The sequence below is a fragment of the Lepisma saccharinum genome, chromosome 1, assembly GCF_977018435.1.
Source record: "Lepisma saccharinum chromosome 1, izLepSacc3.1, whole genome shotgun sequence".
NCBI classification, from domain to species: Eukaryota; Metazoa; Arthropoda; class Insecta; order Zygentoma; family Lepismatidae; genus Lepisma; species Lepisma saccharinum.
In genome coordinates this window covers 141,138,516-141,151,043 of record NC_139229.1, presented here as the reverse complement: position 1 = coordinate 141,151,043, position 12,528 = coordinate 141,138,516, and the positions used below count along the sequence as shown (strand labels likewise).

At 35.1% G+C, this 12,528-nt stretch overlaps 1 protein-coding gene across 2 annotated transcripts in view; it reads left to right on the top strand.

The window, feature by feature from the left end:
* The window catches only part of stmA (Protein EFR3 homolog stmA), a 59,056-nt gene that overhangs the window by 26,817 nt on the left and 19,711 nt on the right, over positions 1-12,528 (top strand). For both annotated transcript variants that reach the window (XM_083139510.1, XM_083139506.1), the window contains 9 exons: positions 1,266-1,342; positions 1,888-2,015; positions 2,409-2,559; positions 4,151-4,303; positions 5,341-5,447; positions 7,912-8,055; positions 9,534-9,612; positions 9,772-9,907; positions 10,755-11,044. In XM_083139510.1, coding sequence (XP_082995636.1) covers positions 1,266-1,342; positions 1,888-2,015; positions 2,409-2,559; positions 4,151-4,303; positions 5,341-5,447; positions 7,912-8,055; positions 9,534-9,612; positions 9,772-9,907; positions 10,755-11,044 — 1,265 coding nt within the window. The remainder of the gene's footprint in view (positions 1-1,265; positions 1,343-1,887; positions 2,016-2,408; positions 2,560-4,150; positions 4,304-5,340; positions 5,448-7,911; positions 8,056-9,533; positions 9,613-9,771; positions 9,908-10,754; positions 11,045-12,528) is intronic.

Here is a 12,528-nt window from a genome sequence, read left to right as displayed (position 1 = left end):
CACGACGGAGCATGTGCACACTTACTTCTCCCTACCTGTGTGTGTGTGACATTTTGAATGATCATTTTCCAAGCCACTGCATTGGCCATGCATTGCCAGCACAATTATCATGGCCAGCTCACAGTCCTGATCTTACTACCCTGTACAACTCAATATGGTTTAGGGATGGACAAGTGGCAGGTCACACCTATGTCAAAACAGTGATGAGGTAAGGAGATTTGAGGAAGCGGCTTTTGCCTCCATTGCACCAGAAATGTCTGACAGGCCATGGAGATACAATAGGTTGTGTTGCTAGCATCATGGTCACCATACGAATGCAAATGATGTGTAATGTAAGTAAATACGAATATTAGTGAACTTTCTCGAGAATTTTTACTTTAGTAGGGGTATGTTGACTTCTTGCCCACTCCACTCGCACCACTATAGGAACCTATAGGATCACCATCACCCCTTATTACAGAAATCCTTTCTTGATGTTAATCATCTTCAACTTGATACACACAGGTAAACTTTTCTTGTGCATAGTATAGTTCATTTTTGGCACTGTTGGAAGTAAAATGGAAATTCCTAAAGTTAATGTCTCCAAACAAGATTTTGTTCTATTCCATGTCATTGGTCATCCATTGTTCATGTTTGACTTATGGAAAGATTGAGGCATAAACAGTTTCCTTTCCGTGTAGGTGCCAGTAAAGTTCAGGCCTCTTAGGGAGATTTCACACTGAAGCGACAAGCAACACACATTGATTGAGGTTTCACCATTCGAATGCTGGATTGTACAACCTGTCACGCTCCTATGGTGTGAAACATTAATTTTGATTGACTCATTCTCAAGCAACATGTGTCGCTTGTTGCTTCAGTAAAAATCTCCCTTATAGTCAACTGGTTCAAAGATTTTATCTCTACCACCAATAGATGGAATCTAACAGCAGTTTTGTGCTAGCCATGAATTGAACATATTCATATACGTCAAACCACCATTAACACAAGAATCTCCAAGCATACACATGTACGTACATTCTACCAGGTTAATTTTCATCATAGCAATTAGCCTAAAGAAGCAGAGAAACAACATAAAATTAATTAGATATTACTTTCCATTTATGGTGAATAATATGGAAGTGAAGCCAATGTAAGTTTTAGGATTCTGGACTGAAATTTGATCAAGTGGTGTCAGTGATATAAAATTCCAAACAATAATGTGCCCTCTTGACCATGATATTTGTAGTTTTTGTATCAAGTGACAATAACTCCAGTTCACATTTCAGGTTGCTGTGGCTGCTGTTCTGCTCTTCGACCTCGATATAAACGATTGGTTGATAACATCTTTCCTGTAAATCCACAGGTGAGATTAACTTACTCTGCAAGGTGATAATGAGATAAAGTTAATAATGAAGGAAAATTCACAAAAGACAGTTATAATTCTATAAAGCTAGTTCAGTATATCAGTACCTGTATATATCTCTTTGAAATCTTATTATTTAATACAAATAATATTATTAATAAAATCTTCTGTGCTTAGTGTCTAAAACTTGCTTAACATTTTGATGAACTGCACATGCAACTTTCTTAAGAGTCAAGAATATAGTGAACTTCAATGTGAGTTATAAAAGGCAACAAAATTGTAACAATTAATGTATAACATTTGTAAATGCAGTTTTAAAATTTGCCCCCTTGTCCAAAAACATGTTTGTTCGTAGTAATTCTTTGTGATTTGCAATATTAGAAAGAGAAGGCAGTAACAATTACTTTATTGTTTGCAAATACTTTATGTGTGATTACATTGAATTATTATTTTCACATTCTTCAAAACACCATGCTCAATGTGCTTGTTTTGTTTCAGTGTTGTAGTGGTTTGCAGATTGAATTATTGAATGTTCTTCTTTTCAGGATGGGTTGGTCAAAAACAACATGGAAAAACTCACTTTCTATGCATTATCGTCTCCAGAGAAATTGGATCGTATTGGGGAATACCTTTTTCAGAGGGCAAGCAGAGATATTTACAGGAGGAGAAATGGGCAAGTCATTTTTCTTTACTTGTTTTTCATACATATTGTGTTGTATTGTGGATTACTACTGGTACAGAGTGGGAAGGGTACATGGAAAGAGAAAACTTTTTTTTTATGAAGAAGTAAAACACGTAATTGAAAAAAAAAATGTTGGTAATTGAAGAAGTAGAGGTGGGAAAGTGCCAAACCACATTTATTTTCATCACATACTTGGAAGACATTTCAGCAAATATAATGACACGATAGTCTCTTATAGACATTGTGAAGACAGTTTTTTTTTATTTGTTAGATTACAAAGTAGGAGTGGCAGAAGACATTTTTGGATTTTTTTAACATTCTAATCTATGCATCTCACAAGTACAGAAATGTGGCTTATGGCTTATCATTAATCTTGTATTTCAGCTTTGTTGTTATTGCAATGGAAGCAATGGACCAATTGCTTGTGGCATGTCATGCCCAAACTCTAAACCTGTTTGTCGAAAGCTTTCTGAAGATGATCCAGAAACTATTGGAATCTACAGATCCTCAGTTGCAAATTCTTGCTACACAGTCGGTATGTTTTATGGTGTTTTTTATTAAGGCAATCTATTGGGGGCATACCATTTAAAATATGTATAAATAACATATTTTTCTTTCCTAGGAATAAAGCTATTGATTTGCATAGTTGAACAACAATTAATATTGGTGGATTGGAAAATTGACTAGAGCTCAGCCAATACAAATACATTGCAGTGCCAGGTGACACCTTTGCAGAGTCTATATATATCCCAGAAATGATTAAAAATGCATAATTTTCATTATTTTTGGAACAACATTGTTGGGAGAAATGAATGTAGAGATTAAATGATTATCTCCTGTGGGATTACGGAAATTCTGTTAATCAATATGGTGTAGTTCTAATGGAAAATTTGCATGTTAAAGTTTATAGATACTTTGAATTGCATTGAATTGTTATAATTTTCAAGTATCTACATCTGTAAGACTATAAGCACTGGTATCAGTTCAAAGCCTCAGCGTAAAATTTACAGATGTAAGATATTCATAAATAACCTGTTATTTAATGAAAGAATTCTGCTAGTGTTTGTTATTATTATGTAGGGTGACCATACATCCCATTTTGATGGGGACAGTCCCATTTCAGAGGCATGTCCTGGTCAATATTATTAATAAATACTATTTGTCCAATTGTATAAAAGTCTAGCAGTTAGCTTGAAAACCAAATCTAACTTTGGCACATTTCATGCTAAAAAGATTTTTGATGCAATTTTTAAACTACCATGATGGCTGTCGAGAATGTTCGAGCAGACAGTTGTATTGCTTTGTGTGTGTGTGTTCCTTTATTTGTAGAGCAATGAATAAGCATGGCTAAGAAGCGTACATGTAGTTTCAATACGAAGCTGCAACAAGAATTTAAATTGCTGCATCTTCACACAAACTGAAAAGACAAATCTCGCATTGTGTGTCAGATATGTGGGGAGTTTTGTGAACAATAAAGTTCTTCTCAAGAAGATTGGTTCTTCTGATTCTTCTGATAAATACTTCTGGCACTCCTCAACTTCAGTGTAGGACCAACATCAAAGGAACTAGAAACATTATGAGTAGTCATACTGAGATTATAACAATTCATACCTCTTGACAACAAGATATCATATTTTATTTATTGTTTATGATGTATCATTTATGTGATCCATACTTAAATAAATAATATTAATAACAATACATTAATAATAAACAATAATTTTGTAATTAGGCCTTACCGATTTTACTTGGGGAGGGGGTGTGGGCAAACTGACATCCTTGAGATGACTCGTTTTTGTGTCAAAATATTATGGTCACCTTATTATTATGAATATAAAAGTGTAATTCATATACCTGATTTTGTGAAGTAAATGTCTAAGCACACTTTTTACTAAGGATTGATCTAATGGTCCCCATGGATCATTTGCAATTTTCTATCGATTCACTAGAATGCTGGTAATTTTTATATTGGTACTTATTTGACATTACTAAAAAGTTCATATTGGTCCATCCTTCATTTGTAGTAAATAACCCTCATAGTCCATTTTTCTACTTCTCATTTAATGTATATGCATTATGAGGACTTTACATTTGGTTTTCATTTTTTTAATGAATTTTCATTTCAGTTTGTGAGGTTTGCCAATATAGAGGAGGACACCCCATCTTACCACCGTAGATATGATTTTTTTGTATCTAAATTTTCTGCCATGTGTCACAACAATAGTCAGGATGATGAGATGAGAAGAAATATAAGGGTAGCTGGAATAAAAGGATTACAGGTATGTTACACTGCCATTGAGTTTGACTGTTGTTTTAAGTCCACACTCTGCACTGATAGGCTAATCGGGATTGGATCTACTGGTTAAAGTTGGATCTGAAACACTAAGTACCTGCACCAGGTATCAAATGCAGGACTCCTTGATTACAAGGCAACGACTTTACCACTATGCCATTGTAATGATTGTAATTATATACAGTATAATAGGTAACAAGGGTCCTTAGCTGTGTCTATATAAAATATTTTACTGTTTTTCCTCTTTAATTTTGGTGATACCTTACCATTCATTTTAGAATTGTGATGTATAAACTTATTGGGTGAAATTCGTGTTTTTTCATCGTGTAGTTTTTGCAGTGTTTATGATAGGATGTAATATGAAAAGTCTTTGAAACTATTGGAAATGAACATTTCCATATTTCTAGAATATGAATTTGTTGTTTTTAGGTTGCAGAAGTTGTCACTTGTAAATCTTAGCAAGTTGAAGTATGTTTTCAGTTATTTTTTTAAATACCTAAATTATATGTACATATAAAGAAGAATGAGCTGTAGCAGTTGGTTTGGTGGAGCATGTGAAAGCCACAAGGGAGATGGCTTCAATCCCTGTGGCAAGTGAGCTTGGGTAGGATATTTTTCCAACGGGGTCCTGGCATAAAGTACTCTGGAGCTTGCTTATCCTTTCATAAATGGGTACCCAGGAATCAAAGGTGGCCAGAGTGGCATTACCTTCAATATGGCAGGATCGAAAATGTGTGGGATCTTCCCTCCACTCCCTCCATGTGTATGCATGGTACAGTGCAATGCACACCTTCGTATTTCTAATTATAATTGTTTGATAACTAAGCATCAAACTTGACAATCTGCATAAGACTTAAGGTTCTTGAAATGTATGCCCAAATAGCAACTGATAATCTCAAACTCACTCAATTCAGTTTTAGTTACAAAACTATGTATATCAGACTGTTTGCCTGTGTGTGTGTGTGCTAATTGAATATTATTCAGTGTAGAAAAAATATAAATGATGGGTAATTCTGTTTTCAGGGTGTAGTAAGGAAGACAGTTTCCGATGATCTGGTTGAAAACATATGGGAACCTGTACATATGGATAAAATAGTTCCCTCTCTGCTGTACAACATGCAGGTTTCTAGGTATGTACATGTTATGTAGAGTTTTTAGTTATGTAGAGTTTAGAGATACTAATGTTAAGTTACATAACATTATGCCATTACCTTATAATTTGGCACGCCCAGAAGATGTAAATCTTACGATTTTGCTTAAATTTCAATAAATAACCTTTCACAGTATATAATACTGGAAAATGTATTACAAATAAAAGAAGCAAAAAATATTTTAGAAACAGCATTTGAACAATATTTACAAAGATTTGTTCAAGCTAAGCCAGTGGAATTCAAACTGTCCCCCCAAATTTTTGCCGCGGAGGCGCGAGAACTTTCGAAAAGGTATTTCTTTTTTCTTAAAGTTCAAAATGTCTTTATATGAAAAAAAATCAATCTTTTCATCATTTGTGGCCAGGAAAGCTTCAAGACTTATATCAATTATTTCTTCTGTATCATTGCAACTCATGTTGGTTGTCCTTCGGCAGTGTCATCTTCCGTGTTAGTGAACCAAGACAGGAACTACAATTGTACCTCGTAGAAGACCATGCCAATGCTGACAACTTCATTGATAGGGCCCTTGTACAGAATTTGGCATACCTTTCTGATATTTTCCACAAACTGAATGTTCTCAATGTGTATCTACAAGGTTCAAGCGAATTCTGCACTTATCAGAAAAGGTAACAGGAAAGAAAGTTGCTGCTTTGTAAGATAAAGATTAAAGATGAAATCATTGGTGATTGCTTTCGTACATTAGGCACATTGTTAGAAGAACAGGACTACAATCAAATAAAGAAATCCAAACATTGTTGTATGCTTGCTTTTAACATATATTATCCAAATTGTCTTGCCTTTTTTTCTCATGATATCGTATCGCTGAATGAAATGACACCAGCTTACACGTCGGCCTGGACATGGGTGTTATTTGTGAGTGTCCGTTCATCAATTTTATCATATCATCACTCATCTTCATCATCATGATTACCCAAAGTGGCAGTCAAGCGAAGTAAAATAACCCAAATCAATCAACCAGCTTATGCACATTAAAAACTGTACACCCCCTGTATTAATCACACACATTATATCTTCATTACTTGCATGTGTACCAACGGTAAATAAGCACATGAAGATATTTTGTGTTGATCTTTTATCGTCACATGTATTTATCTATTCGTTCCAACTCTTGCACATAATGAGGATTTTCCTTAGACCAGAAGACCACATTCCTCCTGTGTGAGTGCGATATGTCGCACATTAATCTGAAAATAACACTCGTGAGCGAGACACAGCATTTGGAAATTGTGTCAACAAAGCACGGCAGGCTGCAACATGCTGCTCCATGTCGTCAGATAATTCATTCACAAACATCGGTATAAATGCTTTCATATGCAAATCTTTTTTAATGTGGTCATGCATTGTTGAACGCAGTATATTCAGTTAAGCTGCTCTTTTGCGAATTGATTTAGTTGGAGACATCGCAATTAACTGAGCGATGGCAGCACACGTTTCCTCACGCATCTTCTTATGTCCACTACGTGGCCTATCTTTGGCACATCCTGAAGCAAACTCACGTTTCTCCCACTCAAGCAGGTTTGCTTTACGAGGTGAGTCCTTGCCAAAGCGTTCTCTAAATGCAGTCATTACCTGTGTCATTGTTTGCCCTGTGTATGCTCGTTCGTGCACCCACACACATGCCACTAACTGTTCTTAAACTGTGGAACTGCAACTATTCACACCAGCCATGGCTTGACAACTGAAATGCTTCACGCGACCTTGAACACAGGGATTGAGAGTGCTTGAAAGCAGGGATACCAGACATTGCTGTCTGTGACCATGAAAACAGTGTTACCAATACCACAACTAAAATTACACTGACATTGTTCTCTGTGATACTCAAACCTAGGGGTTTCTCGGACACCCTGTATATAACATCAAACAAAAATGCGGGGTCATTTATTTGATTGACTTGTTATTGATTTTTAGTTACAGTTATTATGTACAGTTTTTGTACCTACCTGTGAGTGATCGCGTCGATGGGATTGAAATGAAACATCATCTCTTATGCCTTTAAAAACTGTTTGGAAGGGAAGGGGCGTGCTGTCTGCGTTAATACAAGGTTAGTCAAGCAGACAACTGTCAAGAACAAGGTTCAGTACACTAACAATGGCAGTGAACCTGAGCAGTTTTCTACGCTTTATGTTAGCAAACATGAAAGTGAGCCTAAAGTACCTAAAGTAAACATATATTGCTTAAATATGTCTGTATTATATTGTTCTGCAAATTTTGTTTGACCAAAATAATTTGAGTAAATAATTTGACATAAAGGGGGGTTACGAGGGGAATGTTCTACTTTGGGGGGAGTGCATCATAGGCCTTGGGGGGTATGGGCACCCCTACACACAACTAGTTCCTTTCTGATATACTGCTTCAGTTAATGTTATTTTTATACAAGTTGTAATTATGCTTAAATAGAAAATGTCCTTTTTTTATTTTCCAGAAGTTACTCGAAGCAAACAAGTACTTCAGAAGGTCCGCAAGAAGAAAGAGCAGACCCACCCACATTAGCAGAAACATGCATGAGGGAGCTTGTGGGGAGGGCATCATTTGGCCATATTCGTTGTGGACTAAAGCCAGTTCTTAGGTATGTAAATTTTATGTATTTTGTACTATCTTCATTTGCTTTTTTTTGTTATGTTTGAAAAATCTGATCAGTATTGTACATTTGGCATAAAAGATTAAAAGTTTTTATGTAGTTTATATTATGATGTATCAGATTGGTCAATACCAGTGAAATCTGAAAGTATTGGTTTGATATATATGGTCTGCAAAAAATGCCATGTGGCATTTTTACGGAGTATATTTATCCTATAAATTATGTAAAATGCATAATTTTATTTTATTTGGACCCTCATTGTGTGGAAAAGTATTTTACACAATTAAATGATTGCAATTTTAATATTCTTATTGTCCTCTTTTGTAATTCTTTAAATATTTGGAGGCAAACTCTGGTGGAGTGATGTGGTATAATTGCTACAGTCTTCAGAGCAGACTGGTGGTGGAAATCTGTAAGAGTATTGGCATATTGGACATCAAAAATGAGCATTTCATTATATATAATGTTGAAATTCACGTTAAGAATTACTGAACAAGTCAGTATTGTAATTAACATGGTAATTGCAATTCAGTAAGAGGTCATGGTAATTTACAGCAGGAATGCAGCAAATTTACAATATAAAGACATGAATTTTGCTGAAGGAAGGTACGAGTTGATACAGCAAAGAATGTAAAGGGTGGGGGATGCATTTTATTACAAAATATTTGAATGTGGTGAAGTTTTTAGTTGTGGCGTAGATGCAAACTGACTTTTGTATTGTAACTAAACTAACTACATGAAATATCTTGTGGTACTTAGTACTTAGTGGATATGTAATAACTTGTAGAAAAGTTACTGTTATATGAAAATTGTGATTCAACCTGAGCCTAGCATACTGTGCAATATATTTTGTGTTGTATAGTGGAACCACGAACAAAACAACCTGTGCAGACCTGCAACTCCTGTGCACCGTATCCTTATGGCCCGAGGTGGAGGGAAGAAGGGAAAACTGCACGGGGACTTTTGGTCCCAAGGTTTTTTTCCTTGTGGTCGATCTATAATATGTTCAACTTTAAGTCAAATCAAATAGATCAGTCTGTCTACCAAGTTTCATCTTTTTTAATTGTTGGTGCTTATAACAAGCCCATGTGCCAACTTGGATAAAAAGGTATTTAAATAAAACTCAGTAGCACTCACTAAGAAAGTAATTTATCAGGTAGCGAAATTTGAATTAAGTTACTATGCATAGAAATTACAGTGGCCTAAATTCAGAGAATTATGCTTAGTTTGTTTCTAAGTTGCAATTAATTTATAGCATGTAGAAGAGCAGATTTTTCTGTTTTATTACAGTTATTTTTATCTGTGTATTTGTTTATGAAGCTGTTCCATTTAAACAGACATGTCAATCATACACATGGTTCTTGTTCTTATTCTGATGGACCACTCCTGAGTTATAAAGATAAAGAATTGTAAATTGCTCTATTGTGTTTTGTGAAATTATATAATTTTTTCCCCATTTTTTCTAGGCACTTAGACCATCATGAATTGTGGGTTCCAAATGAATTTGCCATCCACACTTTCCGGATTATAATGTTCTCCATACAAGTAAGTTCCCCATTTTTGCCTCATATTTAGACATTTGAATTTAATATTAAAAAAATCAGTAACAAAAAATTATAAATCGTTGGTATGTATTTTGTTGCACATAATCATATTTATCCTATTCTGGGTGTAAATTATTCATTTATGATGTAATTTTTGCAGGCCCAGTATTCATATACAGTTGTTGAAACCTTGATGTCCCATTTGGATGAAAATTCTGCTTCAACCCCAAAGATTAGAACAAGTATTGCAGATGTCCTCTCCAAAATCATAGCCATTGCAGCTGGAGAGAGTGTTGGTATGTAGTTCTCTACCTTCATTACCCTACCTTTTCTCACACAAGGTTCTGGAAACCTGAAAATGCCAAGGAAATCTACTTTCTACTTGTGGCTAAAAAAATAACATGGAAATATTGAATATTAAATGCAATTTTTGTACATACAGGGAATTCAGATTTTTACATATTTGTAAACTCTAATTTGATACAAGAGGTGTTTGTAAGAAGAGATAAATTATTATTCACTGTTTAATACATGGAGCACATAGATTGTTTTTATAACAGATAATACTTCACTAACTTATCATTTGCAACATCAGACCCAATGGAGTTGGAAGAGAGAAAACATTTTTTTGTGGATTACATAGTTTGTGTTGAAGCAGTTCCAATACAGTTATTATTTGTTGACAAGAAACACAACAGAGTTGCAAGTATTCGGTTCATATCATGTTATCAGTAGGCATTGCATATTTTCTTGACATTTGGTACACATGTGAAATAAAATCAAACTCCATTAGGATTGCAAAGGTGAAGTTTGTGAAATGTAACTTATTAATAAAACAATCTATGTGCTGTTAGTGAATAATAATAATACAAGTTTCCAACACAAGCGATAAGTGTGTCAAATTAAGAAAAAAATAACTTGAAAATATATTTGTTGCAACTGAAATCAAATAATTTACTATAAATAGTATTAATGTAGGGCAAGATGCATTTGAATACATCTGGTTTAAATCTTTGTTGTTAGTTAGTACTTGCCTAGTGAAGGCTGAAACAATTAAAATATTTTATTAAAACCAAAGATGTGCTGAAAGTACCAATAATACCAATATTATCCATTCATATGTGCTTCTGCTGTTGATTCCAGGTCCCTCTGTGCTGGAGATAATTAACTCATTGCTGATGCACCTTCGCCAGTCAGTGACAAGAGACTTGCCTGCAGATGACCCAGGTTTCCAAAGAGATGAGAAACTGTATCGAGAGGCTTTGATTAATGCACTAGGAGAATTTGCAAACCACCTGCCTGATTACCAGAAGATAGAGATCATGATGTTCATCATGAGCAAAGTGCCGCATCCAACCTTGGATCATAGCAGAAAGATGCATGGACCTGGAGATGCCCTATTGCAGAATATTCTCCTCAAGTCTCTGCTCAAGGTAACTGACATTGTTGAAGTTGCCTGGCTGCCGAGTGGTCATAACATGCTGTGGAGTCCGAGGTCCCAGCTTGGAACCATGGTTAAGGCACGGATGTGTCATTATTAGAGGCATGCATATTTTGTTTTTGACGAAAACACGAATTATGAAATAACACATTGTAATGTTAATTTTTCGTGTTTCTGAAAGGTGTGAGGTGCATTTTCCTACCCTGTTTTGTCACAAAATAATGCAAAATAGACTTAAACACGAAATTTAGAGTTTATTTACCGCCGCGACACTTTCCGAAGTCAGAATTATCCTGTGAGTTATGCAATTCATGGAAAATTGATTAATTCTGCTGTAAATATTTCAGAAGCAAAAATGGACCTGTTTATACAGAAATAATCTTAATATTCTGGTAACTACATAAATGTGTTATTAGAAGGAATATGTTTATTTTGTGTAGTAAGTGCAGTTTTTAAATCAAATGTAGGATTATATTCACAATTTTAAGACCAAAATGTCATTTTATATACCGCATTTTCACTGGTATAACAGCCAAATTTTATTTTATTTACCGCTTTTGAACCCGAAATTGACTCTGTCTTTGTACCGAAATTTTGCTTTTTTATTTACCAAAAATATGTGCCTCTAGTCATTATGTTTGTTCCATCAACCACCATCAGTTCATCATTTATTCTAATCATTGCAATTAAACAGAGAGGCATAAAATAACCTGTGGTGCAGTCCATTGAGAGCCCTGGCCTACCTACCAACTCATTCCCCCAAGTGGGAGATCATTCAACCAGTTATGGGGCGATGTGCAGTCAGCACGATGAACCCCCAGTTGTTGTTGTAGGTTTCCATGGAGGCCTTTAGCAAGAATTTTATTTCGGTAGGACTCATTCCTTATCAGCATGGGCATCGCCAGAAATATTTGTAGAGGGGGTCAGGCCATTGATAATACTTGATTAGTAGAAATAATAATGATAATAATTATTATTACCATGGTTATAATTGTTATTTTACAACAATAACTAATATAAGTTATTAAAAATAAACCAATTTTAATCCAAATTTATTATTATTATTATTATACTGGGGTGTTCAAAAAAATGTATACACACTTTAGAATGGAATAGGTGCTATATTATTGTGAGTATTACAACAATACAAAGGGAAAAGTTGCAACATAGACACAGTTTCTGCGTGCAATTACAATAAGTGCTCAAACTGCAAACCACCAGCATACAAACACTTTTGCACACGATGCTGTGCATTCCTGATGACATGTTTCAGAGTAGTCTCGGGGATTGCTACACAAGCCATTTCAATTTCATGGCGTAGGTCCACTAGTGACCGTGGCTTCTTGCTGTACACTACGTCCTTGACAGTTATGTGGGTTAACAGTGTCATTAAATTTAAACTGTGCCTCTGTTACGTTTAGGCCATTTGCTGACTTAAACTGCTTGGCTGCAAGAGGATGTGTGTATGAGGAATGG